The 20,460-nt window shown below is 54.3% G+C and overlaps 4 protein-coding genes across 7 annotated transcripts in view; 2 read left to right on the plus strand and 2 right to left on the minus strand.

The window, feature by feature from the left end:
• The window catches only part of LPCAT3 (lysophosphatidylcholine acyltransferase 3), a 36,599-nt gene extending 35,631 nt beyond the window's left edge, over nt 1–968 (plus strand). Inside the window, exons 12-13 of the mRNA XM_005873654.2 lie at nt 229–357; nt 564–968. Coding sequence (XP_005873716.1) covers nt 229–345 — 117 coding nt within the window. The 3' untranslated portion in view covers nt 346–357; nt 564–968. The remainder of the gene's footprint in view (nt 1–228; nt 358–563) is intronic.
• A 238-nt stretch (nt 969–1,206) lies between these two features.
• EMG1 (EMG1 N1-specific pseudouridine methyltransferase) lies at nt 1,207–5,823 on the minus strand. The gene is made up of 6 exons (XM_005873653.2): nt 5,550–5,823; nt 2,646–2,747; nt 2,392–2,533; nt 2,027–2,085; nt 1,801–1,950; nt 1,207–1,480 (listed from the first exon to the last, which is right to left on the minus strand). Exons 1-6 carry the CDS (start codon nt 5,715–5,717, stop codon nt 1,367–1,369), a joined length of 735 nt encoding a protein of 244 aa, XP_005873715.1. The 5' UTR covers nt 5,718–5,823; the 3' UTR covers nt 1,207–1,366.
• Nucleotides 5,824–5,902: 79 nt separating this feature from the next.
• On the plus strand, nt 5,903–11,073 carry PHB2 (prohibitin 2). Its single transcript, XM_005873655.2, has 10 exons — nt 5,903–6,227; nt 6,348–6,432; nt 6,729–6,808; nt 7,866–8,050; nt 8,371–8,500; nt 8,605–8,708; nt 9,131–9,208; nt 9,771–9,847; nt 10,501–10,506; nt 10,720–11,073. Exons 1-10 carry the CDS (start codon nt 6,101–6,103, stop codon nt 10,745–10,747), a joined length of 900 nt encoding a protein of 299 aa, XP_005873717.1. The 5' UTR covers nt 5,903–6,100; the 3' UTR covers nt 10,748–11,073.
• Nucleotides 11,074–15,831: 4,758 nt separating this feature from the next.
• Nucleotides 15,832–20,460, minus strand: part of PTPN6 (protein tyrosine phosphatase, non-receptor type 6) — a 16,208-nt gene continuing 11,579 nt past the window's right edge. For 2 of the 4 annotated variants that reach the window (XM_005873656.2, XM_005873657.2), the window contains exons 10-16: nt 19,480–19,611; nt 19,218–19,372; nt 17,526–17,593; nt 17,279–17,430; nt 17,071–17,162; nt 16,571–16,681; nt 15,832–16,026 (exon numbers count right to left, since the gene is read on the minus strand). In XM_005873656.2, the coding sequence (XP_005873718.1) occupies nt 15,945–16,026; nt 16,571–16,681; nt 17,071–17,162; nt 17,279–17,430; nt 17,526–17,593; nt 19,218–19,372; nt 19,480–19,611 (792 nt within the window). In that variant the 3' untranslated portion in view covers nt 15,832–15,944. Of the gene's footprint in view, nt 16,027–16,539; nt 16,682–17,070; nt 17,163–17,278; nt 17,431–17,525; nt 17,594–19,217; nt 19,373–19,479; nt 19,612–20,460 lie in introns of all 4 variants that reach the window. The other 2 variants (XM_014545648.1, XM_014545647.1) reach the window with 2 other exon arrangements.

The following is a 20,460-nucleotide window of genomic DNA, read 5'->3' on the forward strand; positions in this document are numbered from 1 at the left end:
AGTCGTGCCAGACCCGGCCGGCCCCACCTCCATCAAGCCCCGCAGGGCCGGGGGCACAGCCTCAGGTCCCCTGTCAAGCCCTGCAGGGCGGGGAGTGCAGCCTCAGGTCCCCCGGCACCAGGGAAGGGGGCGTGGCCCCAGCATGACTGTGTGACAACCATTTGCATATTAGCTCTTTATTATGTAGGATGCCCTCGGGCTAACTCAGCGGCCTGTATCTCTCCACAGGTGTATAAATCCGTCTACTTCCTTGGCCACGTCTTCTTCCTGAGCCTATTATTCATATTGCCTTATGTTCACAAAGCAATAGTGCCAAGGAAAGAAAAGTTAAAGAGAATGGAATAATCTATTTCCCTGGTAAGTTAACATCCAGGTTACAGGATAGAGCAATAGACTGGGGGGATGGGGGTGGACAGTGTTAGAAATGTGGGGTGAATCTCAAGGTAGTCTGACTTCTAGGAAGCAGTATTGGGCACTAACGTGCCAGGAAGAAGCTAGAAGGGCTGTCGACCAGGAACTAGAAGAAATAACTGACCAGCCTTCCCATCAAATTTCTTCTGCAGGTGGCCTAGAGCAAGACTGGTGCAGAAATGACGTGTCTCCCTTTCTACACTCCACCCTAGCGCACAGAGAACACAGAAGCCAGGGAGTAGAAAGACATGGCACTCCCAGCTGTGTCTCTGCTGACAGCCAAGTCTTCATTTGGGCCAAAGGGGAAACTCTTGTGGGAGGAGTAGAGGGGCCCATGTCTCCCCTCTGGACTCCCCCATGCACGTTGCCTTATCTCTCCCCCTCTAGCCAGGAATCTGTTCTGTTTTTCTTCTGCCAATTTACTATGATTGTATATGTGCCGCCACCACCACTCCCCCCATGGGGGGGTGAGGAGGGGCATAAGGCCCTGCCTGCTCCACTTTTTCTACCTTGGAACTGTACCAGATAAAAATCACTTCTGTTTGTTCAATTTTTCACTGCTAGCATTCCTGGCTGCTTTCTTTCAGACAGTTCTCCGTGCTTGCCATTGCTGCAGTAATCAGGGCTATCTCCTTGAGAGCACAGTAATCTCAGAAGTTTGGAGCTAAAGCCCACCTGCAGAGCCCGGAACCAAGCTGCAAACACTGTAACCTCACACCTTTCCCTGAAGTCTGAGGAGAACGAACAGTTTACACCTTTAGAGACTAAGTTTAGGAATCCTCAAATACAACCAGGTTTGCAAGAACAGTGTTTATAAGATAAACAAATAGCAAATGTACATTCAGCCTTGGCTTCCACTAACCCCCGTCTTGGTTCAGGTCATCATCGAACAGGGAGTTAGAAGAGTCAAGGGATGCAATGTCAACAGTCTCTGTTTCAGAGCAAGGTCCTACTGTCAAATGACCCTCCATACTTCCTCAAAGGCTGTGGTAAGTTTTGCGCAGGTTAGAGCAGCAGAAAGGGGGTAGTTGCTGATGGACACCATCTTCTCTGTATACTCCACATTGAGCTGAGGAGAGAATAGTTCTGTCAGCCAACACATAGGTTCAGTCCTCCTTTAGGGCAGGAAAATTGGGCTGAGCTCTTATTTCACTGTGTTAATATCAAATTTGTATGAAGGATTAAGACGGTCTTAGTTTTGACTATTACAAATATGCCAGCAGTCCTCAAAAGATACATCCTGGGGCAGGTTAGGGAACCCACACTTGTCTTTCAGCTCTTTGACCCTCTATTTCCCAACTGATGAGGACAAGGATCATCAAAGTGCTAACTGCTCTTGGAATTCTGTACTAAGCTATGAAGAATCTAAGAATTGAACCTAGACCTTACCTTGCCATGGGCAAAGGCCCCCACCACAAAAACAATAGGGTCGCTGCTGGGGACCAACTCTCGCACATCACTGACGACTGGGATGGAAAAAGAAGTGCCAATTTTCATACATCCAACTGGGAAGTGATCTGACACTGGATTTTTAATTACCTAAAGTAAAAGAGAAAAATGAGCCCCAGAAAGGTTCTCAGAACCCTTCTCCAACCAGTAGGTGTCAATACCTCACCTTCAAGAGCTTCTGGGGGCCATCAGCTGCTCGAACACTGAGTTTGTGTAAAAGCTGAACTAGGGCGAAAAGAAAAGTGTTCAGAGCTCGGTGGAGACCACATTTCTGCCCGTAATCTAACCAGAAAAACCCATGGTCAGATGGCCTTATAGCTATGCTGTACCCCTAAAATGTTATGTGCAAGCAGTTGTCAAGCACATGACTAGTTGTATACTGATAGGTTCGCTCTCCCTTTTTTACTCAGCCAGGAACCCATGTAGGCTTTACCCCTACACGTGGAAAGTAATGAGGAGTCCTTGTTCTAAGATCAAGCATGTTCCCTCTTCCCTTCTTCACTCCTAAAGTTTAAGTCCTAAAGATCTCACCCATGAGGCCACAAAAGCGGTCAAAGGTTCTGGGAATTCGAGTCTGAGGGTTCACTTCAATCAGCACATTCTTCTGTGTATGGATATAAACCTGCAGCAAGCCAGCTCGGTTCAGGGGACTGTCCATCAGCATCAGTAAACTCTGAGGGCGGCAAACACCAAGGCACAGTCAAGACTGCAGAGAAGTAGCACGCATCTGTCTCACCTTCCATATAAAAGGCTCAAGGGGCTGTGAGCGCTGTCCCTGGAGTTACCTGGTGAGCTATGTCTGGTCTCACTTCCCCCGGGTCCCGTCCATTCTTCAACAACATAGACTTGTGCTTGTCACAGTTTAATAGTTCATATGTCTTCCCTGCCTGAAGAGGGAACATGACAGAACGTAAGCTGTTTTACTTAACCCAGTGATTCTCAAAGTGTGCTCCCCAAACCAGCAGCAGCAGCATGTGGAAACGTGTTACTCTAGTCAAATTCTCAGGTTCACCCTAGATTTCCTAAACCAGAAGCTATGGGGGTGGGGCCCAGCAAGTCTTCAGGGGTTCACTGTGTGACCACATTTACCCTCCCCTCCTTTCCTTCACTCCTCCTTCTATACCTGATCTTAGAGGGAAAAGGGAAGAAGGCACAACTAGTGATTTCATATGATTTAAACTTGATTTAATTTAAAAACCTGTGGCTATTAGGCAAAGCTGGTGTGAGATTCTAGAACCAGGTGGAGTAAGGTTAATGGTGGAAAAAGGCTGAAAGCTTATCACAGTCATACCAATTGTGATAAACTGGGCAAAATATATATGGTCATTACGCTGTTTGCTTATAACAACCATGTACTAAGTGAAGAGCTGCACATCTGAACTAGAAGTGTGAAAATTCTAATGATGAAGGAGGTCGTTTGATCAAGAAATACTTCTGTCAAAAGTAAAACAAAATAAGAGGGGTTGCTCCTAGTTGTAAAGGTAAATGTAAAAAAAGAAAATTATGCTGAAAAAGTGGGAACTGAAACACTGAAGGGCAGTGATTACATATGAAACTGCTTTGTAAAGTGCAGAATCCTCAAGTATCCAGCAGGAAGAAATAATTCTGGAATAATAGGAGTATGAGAATGACTGAGGAATACTGTATACTAGAAAATATACCAAGTAGGAGTTTGATACTAAAGATATGTCTGGATCCATCTGTAGCAGCAAAAAGAAATAATTGCAAATTGCAACTTGGAGTCCTAAGGAGCATTAAGATAAAAAACATACCATTAAGTACAAATACAGGTTTTGAAAGGCTAAGCTTTTATATATCAGTACAACATCTGAAGATATACACCCCAAAACGTGGGGAAGAGGCACATGGGCTTTGAAATTAAATGATAACTGAAATAACAATGTCACAAAGTAAGGAACATTTGTATGTCTGACAACATCTGAAGATATACAACCCCAAAACGTGGGGAAGAGGCACATGGGCTTTGAGATTAAATGATAACTGAAATAACAATGTCACAAAGTAAGCACAGAGAAAGAACAAAGGCCAGGAACTAAGACCATGGGACACTTAGTTATAGAAGAAAACCTCTTGAATAAAAGAATCTATTTTTAACCCATTAGTAAGTTATAAGGAGGGTTTTTAATGAAATAGGATAGAAAATATCAGAGTACTTCAAATGTAATAATGGTGATGGTTTATGAAACTTTTGATTTTTAATTGTGGTATGTGGTTAAGCTTGAAAACCAATAATTAGAATGAATACCATGTGTATTCACTTTCTATAATTGGTATTGGAGATGTAAGAATTTTTGAAACTTTCTCTGCCCTCAGAGAGAGCCTTCTAGTTACTTCAGGGAGTCATTTCTATAAGGAAGTAACATTTAACCTATTAATGAATGGGCAGCATAATAGGATCAATAATTGTTAAGTGAATGAACATTAGGTAGGAATTAATGAAGCAAAGAGCTGAGTAAAAGGAGCTTCCAGTTAGAGAACCTTGTATGCAATGGCTTCAAGGTATGAGAGAACTTCATGCCTTCAAAGAGCTTAAAGTAGGCCAGTGCGGCTGGAGTATGAAGAATAAATGCAGAGAGCAGGCCCAGAGGAGGCTGGCAGCAGCAAGAGTTACCAGCACAAGGAAGGCACGAGGTAACAGCACCGAAGATTTCAACCAGCTATGATTCTGTCACCCTTGGAGTGCCATTAATGACAACTTAACCTAAATTCATTATTCTAAACCCCTTATACATACTGACTCCTTTAATCTTCCCAATAATCCATCAAGGTAGGGACTACTATCATCCCCAAGGGACACAGGAAGAAATGGAGTGGTTGAGTGACACTCAGAATTAATAGTCTGGAAAGGTAGCAGGCAATTAAGTGAGGGATAAATAGAAGAACCTATTTAGGTTAGAAATATCAATTACAGAAGAAGAAATATCGATTTTAATAAGTTGGGGGAGGAGGGTAGATTGCAAGCCTAATAAAGGGTCAAAGTGGTTGAGGAACATGAAAAAGAATCACGCCGTAGAGCACTATGGAAACATACTGCTTTTAAAGCCCTTTCACTGCATTCTCCCTGCAAAGTATTAACAGAGGGCAAATTTTTCTCAACATAAAATAAGTATAAGAATCAAGATTAAAGTCCAGGTCTGACTTCCAAACCAGTGCTATTTCTTCTAGGCCTACTCTCTGAACAAATTTAGCTCTAAACGGTGAGAGAAACAAGGAAGTCAGGGGGAATGAGAACACGGACAATTTAAAGACAGAACTACTGGGTTATTCAGAAAAAGAGCCGGAGGATAGGTAAGAAAGTGTTTTTCGAAGTGGGTAGGAATACAAAGGAGCGTGACAGTAAACACCTTTTCTAAAACACCAAGTCCCTACGAATAAAAGGAAGGGCCGACTAAGCTACAGGAACCACCTTTAGAAACTCCCCTCCCTTCAGATGAGTTTATACCGCAGGATGATCCTGGTAAATCAACTGGAAGCGAGGACGTGACGGCTGGACTGGGACTCGGTAAGGGAAGCAGAAAGCGAGGACAGCCAACCCAGGGCGCTGAACCAGAAGACCGCCACCTCGGCCGCTTCCCGCCAGAAGCGTGTTTCGCCTCCCCGCTCTCCCGCATCCCCGGGGGTCCCGTCCTACCGCTACCCCGGTTCTCCGCCTTCTCGGCCCGTGTTACCTTGACTGTCTCCAGACTGGCCCCTTCCAGCACCACAATCAGCCTACGGCCTCCCATCTTGCTTCCCGCCCCAAGTCGGGGCCGCTTGGGCGCCACAACATCCCAGTCCTGTTCCTGGTCCCCATCGCGACGCTCACGAGGCTGGAATCCACCACTGGGTGCAGCCATCTTGCAACCCGGCCGGAAATTGTGTTCGCATCCTTAGAGCCCCACGCGCTTCCTAATGGCAAACTTCCTTCCGGCTACCATTTTAAAAGCAGGCGCTGGGAAATGGCGAGGGCTGGCTGCCTGGCGCTACGGAGGTTTCCCTGGGAGGGCCGGGTTTCCGGGAGGGGCGGGACTTCCCGGTGCGCACTTCCCGTGCGCCAGGTTCGGGTCCCCCGTGGGCGGGGGGGAGGGTTTAGAAGAAAGCGCACTTCCGGTGCCCTTTCTCCTGCGAGCACCTGGGCCGCAGACCCTCGTGGGCAGGGTGCGGTTTCTAAACTGGAGTCGGGTAGAGGCGGGCCGGCACCCACTCCTGACCTTTGGGGCCGCCGGTCTCAGGATCGGACATGGCCCAGAACTTGAAGGACTTGGCGGGGCAGCTGCCCTCCGGGCCCCGTGGCATGGGCACGGCGCTGAAGCTGTTGCTCGGGGCCGGCGCCGTGGCTTACGGGGTCCGCGAGTCCGTGTTCACCGGTGAGCCACCTCCGCCCGCCCCCCGGACTCCTCCCCTCCCAGGCCCTCCCGGCCTCTGAGCCCCTCGCCCCACCAGGGGCCAGCGCGTACCCGGCCTGACCCCCACCCCTCTCCCCACAGTGGAAGGCGGGCAGAGAGCCATCTTCTTTAATCGGATCGGTGGCGTGCAACAGGACACCATTCTCGCCGAGGGCCTCCACTTCAGGTAATGGCGGGCAGAGCGGACTGACCCTGACCCTTCACCCTTGAACGCCGACCCGCCAGCGGCTGTAGGAGGACTTGCGACAGGATTCAGCTGTACTCTCTCCCTTCCTGGCTCCATCTCCCAGAGAGTGGGTGCTTCCCGTAACTGCAGCAGCACGTGCATGTAGTTCTCCAAAGGAAGAAGGATTCCTCCCGGCCTGTGGTCGCCAAGGGGAGGAGCAGGCCAGGAAACACGTGGCGAGGGACACTAGTGACCCTGCAGCCTCCTGATAACTGTCTCTGTTCGCTCTCCTCCAGGATCCCCTGGTTCCAATACCCCATCATCTATGACATTCGGGCCAGGCCACGGAAAATTTCCTCCCCCACAGGCTCTAAAGGTAGGTTTGGACGCTGGGAAGGCTGGCAGGAGCCCCTCGGGGAAGATGGTGGTGCCACAGCTGCAGCACAGCTGGAATAAAAGTCCCTGCTTCTGCGGTTAAAGCAGACCATTCTGGACACACTGTGTGTTTGCACTTTTTAACTGACTGTTCCTACCCCCTAACATAAATTCAGTGAGAGCACGGTTTGTCCTTCACTCCTAGCTTTTGTGGTTGTTGTTGTTGTTTTAGCTGCTTGACTTAATGGTATCCCCTGGTATGCCCTGTCCTGGGGAAACTTGGTCCCATTCTCCACTGGTACACTGGTTCCTCCTAGACGTACCTAGAAGCTGTGCCTTTGGGATTCCCCTGATCTCTCGTCCTCGTCACATACACACACACACAGAGGCATATTCACACTGAGGCAAGTAGCTCACCTGTAATAAACGTTTTTGTACTGTTTTTAGTGCCGGTCACTTAACATTCATTCCCTAAACCAGGGGTCCTCAAACTACGGCCTGCGGGCCACATGCGGCCCGCTGAAAACATTTATCCAGCCCGCCGGGTGTTTTTGCCGCCGCTGTGTGCATAGGAATTTGTTCATAGTTTTTTTTTTTAAACTATAGTCCGGCCCTCCAACGGTCTGAGGGACAGTGAAGTGGCACCTTGTTTAAAAAGTTTGAGGACCCCTGCCCTAAACCTTAGTTCCTGGGAATAAAGAATTCATAAAACACAGTCCTCATCCATAAGCCCTGATGGTCTAGTAAAGAAGACAGGTGATTATTATAGAGCCTACGGTAGAGGTTGCGAACAGTTACAGTGGCAAAGAGAGAAGAGGAGAGGTTACCTTTCTTAGAGGAGGGGTTGTGGATAGAGAAGGCCTAACATCCTTGTGGACAAGGATGCATTTGGCCTGTGCCAAGTCGCATCTTGTCGGCCTGATTCCTCTCCTCCCTGCAGGGGCGTTGCGGGCTGCACGATATTACGTGGAGGAGACAGGGTTTGGGGAAGGGTGCTTGGCTGAGGGGCCAGATGAGGCCCCATGGCCTTGACCAGCCACTGCTGACCTCACTCTTAGACCTGCAGATGGTGAACATCTCCCTGCGAGTGCTGTCTCGACCCAATGCCCTGGAGCTTCCCAGCATGTATCAGCGCCTAGGGCTAGACTACGAGGAGCGAGTGTTGCCGTCCATTGTCAACGAGGTTCTCAAGAGCGTGGTGGCCAAGTTCAACGCCTCACAGCTGATCACCCAGCGGGCCCAGGTTGGACCCCGCTCCCATCACCATCTGCATAGTGTCAGCGTTTTCCTCCTAGACCCAGGGCACTGGGTATTAGGAAAGGCAGATTATGAGGAAAAGGTTGGGACCCCAGGTCCATTTCTACCTAAAAGCGGCACTAATGGCCACTGTGGGGAACAAGGAGAGCCAAGACTAGCACTCAGTAGGTACTAAGGAAGGGTTGGTGAGTTTTCTGCCTTTTTCAGAAGATCTGATATTCAGATGGTCACAGCAACCCACCTTCCTTTCAGTTCTCCAGTCCCCTTGAAAGACCTTTCCCTTCCCCTCCTCCCCCCAACCCCCAGGTGTCTCTGCTGATCCGAAGGGAGTTGACAGAGAGGGCCAAGGACTTCAGCCTCATCCTGGACGATGTAGCCATCACGGAGCTAAGCTTTAGCCGAGAGTACACAGCTGCTGTAGAAGCCAAACAAGTGGGTGAGTTACCAGAGGATGGGTCAAGGGTTTCTGAAAATGCAGAAGGGGAGGGACCATGGGGTTTCTGACACCTCACATCTGTGACCTCTTGACTCCCACCACAGCACAGCAAGAGGCCCAGCGGGCCCAGTTCTTAGTGGAAAAGGCAAAGCAGGAACAGCGGCAGAAGATCGTGCAGGCTGAGGGTGAAGCTGAGGCCGCTAAGATGATATCCTTCTGCTGGAGAGATCTCAGCTCACCCCTGAGGCACATTGCTTTCCCATCCTCCCTTGTCCTCCCTCATGGGCTGGCTGATGAAACTAAGGCGAATGCGATTCCGTGCTCTCTGGGGGGGGTGGAGTTCTCAAATGGGATCTGAAATCTTAGTGGGGTACCTGAGCTTGGCTCCTCACTGTAAAGCAGATCAATAGCACTGCTGGCCTTACCTCCATTTCTGCTGCTGCCTCTAGTTCCTGGCAGCTGCCTACAGGGGGGCCCACAGGTGAGGGCCAAAGTAAGACTAGGCACGAGCCACCTGAGCGCAACCTTGGATCTGACAGCCCAGAGGAGGGCTGGCGTGACGGGAGTAGTAAGGATGGGGCCAGAGAATGAGACTTGCCTTGTATGAACCCTTAACCCCTCCCTGCTCACCTTGGAGAAGCACTGGGCAAGAACCCAGGCTACATCAAGCTACGAAAGATCCGGGCGGCCCAGAACATCTCCAAGACGGTGAGTGTAAGAGCCTAGTATCCCTCGGGGCTTCCTGGGGGCAATGAAGTGTGGTTAGAGTCGTGCTCATTCAGGTTTCTGCTCAAACTGTCTGACACTTCCCATCATCAAAAACAATTTCTCCAGCCCTGGCCCGTTCTCTCAGTGGTTGGAGCCTCAGCCTGTGGACCAAAGGGTCGCCATGTACCTCGGTTGAGGTTCTCCAACTGCAGTAGGGGCACATGCGGGCGGGAGGCAACCAGTCCATGTATCTCTCACATCAGATGTTTCTCCCTCCCCCTCACTCTCTGGAAATCAATGGGAAAAATACCCTCCGGTGAGGATTAAAACAAACACTGTTCCTGTGGATTCCCTTCACCTTTTGCTCTTGCCTCTATTAGATATCAACACAATCACAGTTGCTTGCTGCTCTGGGTCCGTGTGTGAGAACAGAAACCATGTCTTTCTCATTGTTGCATCCCTGCTCCTAACCCACACATGTCCCGTCTGTGGTACTGAATGCAAGAATAGGAATGGAGGCCTTTGCTTAATACACGCATCTGTCTTGTTTCCTGCCCGGTAGATCGCCACATCACAGAATCGTATCTATCTCACTGCTGACAACCTTGTGCTGAACCTGCAGGATGAAAGTTTCACCCGGTGAGAGATGTGTCCTACACAGTGGGGGGCCACAAAGAACATGGGGTCTAAGTCCAGTCTCTTGGGCTCCGGAGCCTGTTACTAGTTTATTCCTGTGACCTTTGAAAGACACCATTCCTCTGAACCAGAAGATAGAAAGTGTTGGTGACTTGAATCTCATATGATTGGTTTTATGAGAATAGGATTATTCATGTGAAAAGCATTTTCGCTCTGGCCAGTGTGGCTCGGTTGGTTGGAGCTTTGTCCTGTACCCAAAAGGTGGCAGGTTTGATGCCTGGTCAGGGTACATGTGGGAGGCAGCTGATCGATGTTTCTCTCCTTTCCTCTCTCTCAAATCAATTTTTTTTTTTTTAAAAAAGGGCACTTGTCAGTTTTGTCTACTGACAAGTGGTGAAAGGTGGTATTCAGTGTTCTGACTCAGGGCCCTAACATTGCTGCTCGGGGCATGGAAGGACGCCAGGAAAGGAGAGGGGAGAGATGGCAGTGCTGAGAGGACTGGTCTCCTTCCCGGAGCCTAAGGTCCCTGCTTCCAGCCCTTTTTCTCTTGGGAGCACAGAGGGTTTAGAGCTAGGTGAGGCCTGAACTGAAAATCACCTCTGCATTTTTCTTCTCTTTTTGTGTTTCCTGTTCATCTGGTGACCTGGTGTCCACAGGGGAAGGTAAGTTGATGGTGCATCCTTGTTTCCATGGGGTCTTGCAGCTCATCTCCCAGTACCTGCCTTCTCCCCACCACCTAACCTTCCTCACACACCCCTCATCAGGAAGGAGGGTGGTTCCTGTGACCTTGAAGGGAGTGGCCATGGTCCCGTTCCTCTCACATTTATGTCTCCTAATAATGTCATCCATCTGTCTCCTTCATCTCCTTTCCACAGTGACAGCCTCCTCAAGACTAAGAAATGAACCTGCTGACCAAGAACTCCACCCCCAGAGGAGAAGTGGATCTGTTTCTGCCCTGGTGTTTGAGGAGCCGGCTTGGGGTCCAGCACACCCCCACCCTGCCCCCAGTATCATGTGATGGTCCCCTCTGTACCTGTCCTCCCACCCTTCTCAGATGAAGACTGACCCATTGTCGGGAATGACTTTCCTCCTCCCTGTGTTGGCAGGGGTTGTTGGGACAGTGTGTGATTTCTCAGTGATTTCCTGCAGTGTTGGCTCCTCTCTCAAGGTTGGGAGGCAATAACCACCATCCCAGGAATTCTCAATAAATTTTTATTACTTAAGCAAAAGTCAAGGCTCTACGTGCCTGGCTGGGGGGAGGGGGGAGTGCGCCTGCGCATTCTCACATAACACGCCTGCGTCTTTGTCTTTGCCGGCAGGGGGCGCACAGGCTCTGGCCTGGGCCCTGCTCACCCTGGAAGTCCAAGAGTCAGAAAACCAGCCCGGCGGCACTTCCCACCCCACCCTCCGTTTCTACCACATCACCCCGTTTATTTACCGACATCTACATTTTTTTTAAGACGAGCAGCTGTGGCTTTGCTGAGCTAGACCAAAAATATGATGACCCCAACAAGAGCTGCTTCCTTGGTAACAGGGTTCCATGCAGCTGTGAGGGAGACCACTCGTGCCTATCGGGCTTATGTGCTCAAAGGCCCCGTGGGCCCGAGCTGGTTTGGCTCAGTGGATAGAGCATCGGCCTGCAGACAGGGGTCCCGGGTTCGATTCCGGTCAAAGGCATGTACCTGGGTTGCAGGCTCCTCCCTGGTCAGGGCACATGCATGAGGCAACCAATCCATGTGTTTCTCTCACGTCGATGTTTCTGTCTCCCTCTCACACTCTCTAAAAATCAATGGAAAAATATCCTCGGGTGAGGATAAAAACTGCCCCGTGGGTCGTGTTTCCTGCTGTGAGCTACTCCCTGCCAATTTCACAATCACCAGGTGTGAGGAACCGATGAAACGGCTCCACCTGCGGGGTGAGCTCACTCCCGCAGCTCCGGGCCCCCAGCGGAACAGGTGCCTGTTTTCAATCCCTACAGGACAGGCCTCATCTTCCCAAGACAGGGCTCCCTGAATCTCAGCCACCAGGGAAACGAAGCTACCGCCGTACCTGGCGCCGTACAGTCCACCTCCCATCCCTTGTCCCTGTAGGGAGACAGCACGGGGGGCAAACGCATGTGCAGGAATTACAAAGCTGGTGGGGAGGAGGGGAGCCTTCCAGGCTGAGGGACTGGGCTCGTCTTCGGCTTCTTGGATTTTTTAAGCCGGAGACTGACTTTCCCTGCTCTGCAGGTCGAATGTCATGAAAGAGGCGGGAGGGAAGCCGACAACGACGTGGCAGCCCACGCCCCCGGAGCTGGGAGCCGAAGATGAGATCGACAGACAAGAAAGGGTGGAGTAACAGTCGGCGGCCACAAGTCCCATCCACACTTTATTTCCTTCGTGCTTCCAGGCGGGAAGAGCGTGGAGGTGCCTGGAGAGCAAGCGTGTTTCCAAGTCCTGGGGCAGCCATTTTGTCTCCTCCCATTGTTCCCCTTTTCTTAGTGACTTGCACCCCCATCCAGAGGGGTAAAGGTCAAAGGTGGTGGTCAGGAGGCCTCCAAGGTCTTCAGGGCTCCCTGAAGGTCACTGCCGAGGGGACCGGCCCGGGGGCCATCTTTACCAGACAGTGTTAGGAGCTTCGCGATTAGACCATCCAACACTGTACTGGAAGATGGGCCCAGAGCCGGCGCACGCACTCCGGGCCAGAGCTGGCCAGTTGCTACAGGGACCTGGCCGCAGGCCAGGTGAGGTCTCTTGAGAGCAGTGAGCCAATCCCAAGCTCACGGTCGGCTGTGGGTTCTGGATCCACCAGATGACAAATCACTCCGGGTTGGGGGAGGGGCTCAGAACCATTGTGTCCAGTGGGCAACTCGCCAACCAAGAGCCACTTTGCAGCACCCCCCACTGCAGATGAAGGGGATTCCGGGGTTCGGGGGGAGGGCCAGCCTGGGGGGCTGCAGCCTGCCGGGGCCTGAGGTAAAGGATGGTCGCTGACACAGGGACGGGGGCCTCCATCATTACCCGGCAGTATTAGAGACTCCCAACCAGCACCCAAACACTGCTGGGTAAGACGGGGGCCCCCACCCAGCCGGCCCACCTCCCGGTCAGGCAGTCCGAGGCCCAGGCTCCCTCTGGAGGCTGCAGAGCCCTAGCTCCCCTCCCCCCCCCACCCGCGTCCCTGGGGACACTTCCGGGTGAGCCCTGCAGCCTGCCACCAGCTCCCCCCTGAACGGTGGGTCCACTGCGGCCCAGGCCAAGCTTCAGCAGCCCCCGGCCCACCTGTGCTCGGCCTCCGAGCCCCTTCCCCCACCACCCACACAGCCTGTCCCTGTCCCCACAGACCGTCCATGGCCTTCATGGGCCCTCTGCACTCCCCAGCTCAGCCCCAGGGCCCCTCTCCCAGCCTTTACCTGTCCCCAGGCCACCTGACCCCCAGAGAGTGAGTGCTGAGGAGAGGAAGGGGGGTCAGGCCCAGGATTCAACCGCCGCCCTGGCCTCCACTCTTCCTTCTTCCTTCTCCACCGGCAGGCAGCGCAGGCTCCTCACCTGGGCCCCGCCTGCCGCCCCTGCGTACAGGTGTGTCCTCCTGCCATAGGCTGCCCCCCCACTGCCTTAACCCCTTGCCTCCCAGCGCCAGCCCTAGGAGCCTCCTCTGAGTTGTACCGCCCCGCTAACCCCCCACCCTTTTCTATCTGTGTCCGCTCTCCTACCAGCCACCTCTGCCCCCAGGCCTGGATCAGGCTGACTGGTCTGTCTCCAGAGGGACAAAGGGAGGGGCTTTGGGGCCCCTTTGCCTACCTCCTTGGGCTCTCTCCTCAGCTACTCCTGCTCCAACTACCTTCTTCCTCTGAGGCCTCCGACCCTGCCCATGGCCAGACCTGGAGGGCCGGAGATCCCTGAGGTCAGCCACGGGTTCGCTTGGTAGGGGTGGGCTGTGCCCAGGCCCACGGCCCCACCTGTGCTGGGCATCCCTGCCTGTGGAGGGCAGACAGGTCTCAGCATGGCGTCTCCCTGTCCTCAGCCCCCGAGTTAGGGTGCCTGCCTCTGCTGAGAGGCCCGACCTGACCTCGCCACGAGCATCAGTGCTGACCTAGACAATGAAAGGACTGAGCTGCTCTCCTTCCGCCCTCACCAGCTCAGCCCCTGCAGGTGTCCTTCAGGGAGGACAGTGCCCTGTTCCCGGGAGGGACCAAAGTCGCAGAGCCCAGCCACTCCGGGACCCACCTCACTGCCCTGGGTCCAAGTCCCAGCCCATGGCAGGTAGCCCAACGGCGGTTAGAGGGTGTGGGGCCTACCTTTCTTTTGTGCAGCTGTAGCTGGGAAAGAAAGGGCGTTGCTGGGAGAGGGGCCCTGAGGCCCACAGGTGCACAGGTGATGGCCCCACCCCCACCCCCTGGAGAGCATTAGCTCCAGGGAGCTATTGTGTTGCCCAATCTGATCCTCTCTCTCTCCCTCCCTCCCTCCTTTGTTTTGTTTGCATCCTTCTGTACTTCACATGTGTCTGTGGGTCTGTCTCCCCTAACACCCTCCTAAATTCCACAAGGAGAGGGGCTGTCTTGTTCATCATCGCACCCCAGCGTGACTCCAGTGCCGGCAGCACAGTGGACACTCAAAAAAGAAAGTATAGGTTGAACGAAGGACAGTCAGCCAACATTGCATCAGGACTGTGCCTACTCCTGAGCCTGCCCAGCAGGGGGGACTCGCACAGCTTAACTCCCCAGGAGTTAGATAAAGTCATAACACAGAGGGAATCACTGGCAGCCCACTCTGGACACAGGGAAAGGAAGAGAGGATACAAATAAAATGAACCGGGAGCATGAGGGCCCCGTGGAAGGGAGGAACGGGGGCACCGGGAGCCCGAGCGGGGAGGGGAAGCCAGGGCGGCCCAGGTCCTGAGCCTCCTGGCCTCTGTGTATCTTCTTAGCTCTTGGACCTAAGTCAGCACCAGAAGTGTGTGGTGGCCACCCCCACTCCCCCTCCGTGACTTCAGCTGCATCTCCAGGCGTGTGGGTTCTGAGTTAAAACCTTAGCTTCACTGCTCAATAGTTCTGTGACCTTGAGCAAGTTATTAATCTACCTGTGCCTCAGTTCCCCCCACTGTAAGTGGGAATGATAGATACCCAGACTGAATTAAAACATGCAGGTTTTTTTTAATGTTTTTATTGATGCTTTTTAGAGAGAATGGAAGGGAGAGGGAGAGGGAGAAAGAGAGAAACATCGTTCAGTTGCCTCCTGTATGCACTCTGACCGGGGATCAAACTTGAAACCTGGGTAAGTGCCCTGACAAGGTGACCTTTCGCTGCACAGGATGATGCTCAACCAACTGAGCCACCCCAGCCAGGGCAGCACATGTGGTCTTGTAAACAGTGCCTGACAGGAGGAGCATTCATCGTGCTCCCTGGCATATGTGGTCAGTTTGGCTCAAATAAACTCTTATGTAAAACAAATAAATAAAAGTAAACAGTGCCGCCCTGGCCGGTTTGGCCCAGTGGATAGAGCGTCGGCCTGCGGACCAAAGGGTCCTGGGTTCGATTCCGGTCAAGGGCACGTACCTCGGTTGCAGGCTCCTCCCCAGCCCAGGCCCTGTGTCTCTCTCACATCGATATTTCTGTCTTTCCCTCCCTCTTCCACTCTCCCTAAAAATCAATGAAAAAACATCCTTGGGTGAGGATTTAAAAAAATAAAAAAAAAAGTAAACAGTGCCTGACACATGGCAAGCGTGTAATAACTATTGTTGCCCTTGCAATCATCACGCCTTATCTCAATGATCTTCACAGCCACCCTGTCAGATCCTCCTCCACTTTCCAGGAAAGAGACTGGGGAACCTGGGCCGCCGTCACACTCCTACTGGGTTAAGCAGAGCCCAGAACCAGGTCTGTCTGTCTGTACCTAAAGGTGGAGCTTTTTCACACACACACACACACACACACACACCCCACTCCCTGCCCACCTCCCTCTTCACCCCCTCCTGCCCTTCCCACCAGGCAGCAGAGTTAGAGACCCAGACACAGTGATCCTAGGGGCTTTATTTACAGTGTAGGAGGGTCTGGCCCCGCCTGGAGCCTTGCTGGGCTATTTACAGAGTCTGGGAGAGGGAGGTGGTAGCACGACCATTTAAATTACAATGGAGTTGGGCGGGCAGCTCCTAGGTTCAGGCTGCTGCGGTTCTCTGGAGGCTTCTCTAGGGGAACAGGGCTGAGGCTGCAGAGAGAAGGGAGTAAGGGAGTTAAGGGGGTGGGTGGAGCCTGAAGAGGGGGACAAGAGCAGGTCTGGGAAGGCTAAGCCTGTCACTCATCCAGGGTGAGCACCAGATCCAGAGGACACTGCGGGCAGGGCAGGGAGAGCCCTGAGAGAGGGGCCAGGGGACACTGGGGGCAGGGCAGGGAGAGCCCTGAGAGAGGGGCCAGGGGACACTGGGGCAGGGCAGGGAGAGCCCTGAGAGAGGGGCCAAGGGACACTGGGGGCAGGGCAGGGAGAGCCCTGAGAGAGGGGCCCCAAGGGAGAGGGGCAGGGCAGGGAGAGCCCTGAGAGAGGGGCCAGGGGACACTGGGGCAGGGCAGGGAGAGCCCTGAGAGAGGGGCCAGGGGACACTGGGGCAGGGAGAGCCCTGAGAGAGGGGCCAGGGGACACTGGGGCAGGGCAGGGAGAGCCCTGAGAGAGGGGCCAGGGGACACTGGGGACAGGGCCGGAGCAGCCCTGACAGAGGGGCCGTACCATGGCCACCTCAGGACGGTGCCCAGCTCACTTCTTCTTGAGGGAGCCCTTGCTCTTGTCCTTGTCTGCTGACCGCTGCTTCTTCACCTTCTCCTCCTTCTTGCTCTTACTGTGCAGATTCTCATACACATCCTCCTTGTGCCTGCAGGGGGGTGGGCAAGTGTGGGCAGTTGGCACAGGTCGGGAGACAGTGCAGGGTTCCCCAGCACCAGCAGCCGCCTCTGGTCCCTCTACCTCACAGGCGAGTAAACTGAGGCCAGGAGAGTGGGGAGACCTGGTCACTGTCCTCACACTAGACCGGGAGCTCCGTGGGGCAGGGGCTCCGCCTCACACACTAGGACACCGCCCGCACCCAACACGGGCCCCACGCGGACAGCACTCAGGAAACACAGGCACAGGCAGTGAGAACCAAGCTGGACCTTGAACCCAGGTCTCAACAGCAGCACTTGTGCTCTCTGGAAAGGGCGGGTTGAGCTGGGGAGGAGACACAGGAGGATGCTGGGAGGAGGCAGGCAGGGAGGGGTCACTCACTTGGAGGAGGTGCGGAAGGCCTGGGCGTGGGTGTTCTTCATGGCTGAGGGGTAGGAGATGTTCCCGTACTCGGACTCCTGGCCCTTCTGGGACTGTAGGCAGAAGCGGTGGGAGGGCAGTGGGCTCCCCAGGACCGGGTGATGCCCACGACCCTCCGCAGTGCCCCCCCCCCCCCCCCCCCCCCGCCCAGGCCCTGCTGGGCACGCACCTGCATGACCTCTAGCTTCTTCTTGGTGGTTTCAATGAACTGGGCGATGGCCACGTAGATGAACTTGTACTGCGCCTCCGTCTGCACCATGCCCGAGCGCTGGGCCCGCACCATCTGGATGGTCTTCTGGATGTCAATGTCACAGTCCAGGCCTGAGCAGGGATGGCGGTTGGACCTCAGGCCCAGGTGGAGAGGGACACCGAGGAGCTGCTCACCCACCTCCCCCTGCGGCCCGCGGCAGCCTCACCCTTGGTGGTAATGCTCTCCATGAGCATGTCGATGACGATGATGGTGCCCGTGCGGCCGATGCCCGCGCTGGGGAGAGAAGGGGCGCCCTCAGAGGCCAGGGCCACACACCCCGCCCCCCAGGAAGGGGCCAGAGCTCAGCTCCAGCCGTCCCTCTCTTGCCACTTCCTCCACCCCCTGCCTTGACTCCTCATTTCTGGCCAGTGGCTGCTGCCCCTGCCCCCAGAAGATCCAGGATCCCGTCCCACCACCATCCTGCCCACTCCCCTGACCTCCCAAACCCTTGGCCTGAGCGAGGCCTCCCCTTCTCCCTTCAAAGGTTATATTTGGAGCTTCTTTCTTCAGGGCTTCGTTTCCCTTTTTCTTCCGAGCCTGATGGCAGGAAAAGGGCAGCCCTCAGACAGCAGGTGCAGGGCGCACAGGAGCCGCGGAGGAGCCCAGCAGGAAGCCTTCCCCCTTCTCCCCACCTGGGCAAACAGGGCCTGGAACCTCAGGGCCCCACATGCCCCTCAGTCCTGCCCCTTCACTGGGCCTGTCAGGCTGGTGCCTAGTCTCGAGTCTCGCTAATTTCAAACCCAGATTGTCAAAAAATAAACCCCCTTCACCCACTTCCTTCCTGTAACGTCTAAATAAAGACCAGGGGGATTTCAAGAATGGGAGGGGGGGTGAGCGGGAGGGTTGTTCCTGGTGATGGATGCAGAGCAGCCCCTGGGAGCGGAGCATGGAGGGAGGGGGCACCTGCAGATCCAGGCCTCCCAGCCCTGCCAGGAAGCGCAGCTGCAGGCCCTCAGGCCCGGCTCACAGGAAGCAGGGAGGGAGCACAGAGCAGCTCCCACTTCTTGAGTGTTTACTATATTCCAGACACAGTGATAGGCTCTCATTTAATCCTCACCACAGCCCTGGGAGATCCTGACTTTACGGTTGAGAATCTGAGGGTCACAGAAGTGAAGCAATGTGTCCAAGGCCACCCAGCCAGTGAGTAGAGGAGCCGGAATTTAAACCAGCCGCCCTGGACCCTGTGCCCACTGCCCCCATCCGCCGGGCCAGGCTGGCTGGGACAGCCGACCTACAGGACTCTGCCCCTCAGACCTCCTCGCTGAACCCCCACCTCCCCAAGGAATGGGCTCTCCTGATCATGAACATGAGGGTCTCCCCTGGAGCTAGTGACGCATGTGCCCGTCCTGAACATCGCCGTCCCTACACGCCCTGGAGCCAAGCTGGGGGCACTGGCTGGGAAGGGGAGATGGGAGCAGCAACGAAGAAGCCCCCTCACTCCCTCACTCGCAGAGCTACAGGTGGGAAAAGAGAAGGGATGGGGAGCCACACTGCCCCTCATGGAGGGTGTTGGTGCCAAGAAACGGGCTGAATGGGCCAATGCCAGAAAACCGTGACGGGGACCTCGTCTAGGCTCTGTCCTGACCAGGGTGACCTGCCACGGGCTGGGCCTGTGTCTTCATCTGTCTTTGGCAGAGTCGGACAAAATGGTACACCCAGGGGGCTCTGCGAAAGCCACTCCCTGGCACAGGGTCCGACAGGGGGGGTTGGTGCACGCTCAGCTCCACCCATGGATCTGCAGCCAGCAGGGAACCGGGAGAGGCTGGTTAATCCGTAAATTGCTGACAATAGCGTGTGGGCCTCAGCAGTACGGTACTTACTCGCCAGCTACTACTGACGTCTTTATCATCATTCTCACCTGCAGTGCACGATGATGGGCCCTGCGTGAGGCAGGCTTTCCTGCCGGTGATTGATCTGGTCCAGGAAGCTGAGGACGCCCCCAGGCTCACTCGGGACCCCATGGTCAGGCCAGCTCAGGTACTGGTAGTGCCAGATGTCCCGCACCAGGTTCTCCTGGACCCAGTGCACGGAGTCAGTGCCCCCTGCTCCACACATGGCTCCATCCCCCTCCCAACCAGACAAGGAGGGCCCGAGAGGGGGCAAGGGTGGGGGACACTCACATTGTCCAGTGGGGAGACCTGTAAGGTGCGGAGTTTGTACTCAGCTGTGTCGTGTTCCCCACAGCTGGTCACAGTGTAGGATCCGTACACACGCTGAGTGCCCACCTCTGGCCAATATGGGACACATTTGTTCTGGAAGGGAAGGTGGAGGCGGAGCATGAGGCACGGAAGCAGGCGTGACACAGGGTGCTCTGGGCCCTGCTCTAGGTCCTGAGTCCTGGTGCCGGCCCAGTCAACATCGCTTAGAGCAGCGGTTCTCAACCTGTGGGTCGCGACCCCTTTGGCGGTCGAACGACCCTTGCACAGGGGTCGCCTAAGACCATCCTGCATATCAGATATTTACATTACGATTCATAACAGTAGCCACATTACAGTTATGAAGTAGCAACGAAAATAATGTTATGGTTGGGTCACAACATGAGGAACTGTATTTAAAGGGCCAGAAGGTTGAGAACCACTGGCTTAGAGGAATGGATGGACTGGCCAAGAGTTAGAGCCTGAGGATCCAGTGCTGAGTCCTGCCCAGCCACCTGACAGGTCATTCAGTCCACATCGGCTGTGCGAGCCGGGCAGGCAGGCGCTACAACTACAAGTAAGATGCAGTCTGGGCCTCCAGGAGCTCACGGAGAGACAGGCGGCGGGGAGACATGGAGCAAGGTGGAGGGAGAGGCTAAGTCTCCCTCTCCGTTGAGGAGGAAATCAGAAATGGCTTCGCAGAGGAGGGAGCATTTGGACTGGATCTTCACACATGAGCAGTCTGTCAGGCAGAGATAGCGTGGAGAGAGGAAGTCGTTTCCTAGCAGCAAACGAGCTTGTGCAAAGGCACGGCAACCTGAAAGGGCCGGGCCCACTGGAGGCCGTGGGCGTCTCGGAGAAGCCTCCCGGCCTTGACCGCCACTCTTAGAGTGTGACTGTCCTGAAGGCAACAGTTCGCAATTTGGACGGGGTCACTTCGGCTCCAGGACAGGCTCTGTGCAGGTG

The sequence above is a fragment of the Myotis brandtii genome, unplaced genomic scaffold (genome assembly GCF_000412655.1).
Source record: "Myotis brandtii unplaced genomic scaffold, ASM41265v1 scaffold417, whole genome shotgun sequence".
NCBI classification, from domain to species: Eukaryota; Metazoa; Chordata; class Mammalia; order Chiroptera; family Vespertilionidae; genus Myotis; species Myotis brandtii.

Coding starts and splice junctions, on each gene's coding strand:
- EMG1 (XM_005873653.2), bottom strand. CDS start 5,717: ATGGCTGCACCCAGTGGTGGATTCCAGCCTCGTGAGCGTCGCGATGGG. Junction 2,534..2,645: donor GACCAGACATAGCTCACCAG/GTAACTCCAGGG, acceptor TGCCGCCCTCAG/AGTTTACTGATGCTGATGGA. Junction 1,951..2,026: donor GCCCCCAGAAGCTCTTGAAG/GTGAGGTATTGA, acceptor CTTTTACTTTAG/GTAATTAAAAATCCAGTGTC.
- PHB2 (XM_005873655.2), top strand. CDS start 6,101: ATGGCCCAGAACTTGAAGGACTTGGCGGGGCAGCTGCCCTCCGGGCCC. Junction 6,228..6,347: donor CCGCGAGTCCGTGTTCACCG/GTGAGCCACCTC, acceptor CTCTCCCCACAG/TGGAAGGCGGGCAGAGAGCC. Junction 8,709..9,130: donor AAGCTGAGGCCGCTAAGATG/ATATCCTTCTGC, acceptor CTCCCTGCTCAC/CTTGGAGAAGCACTGGGCAA.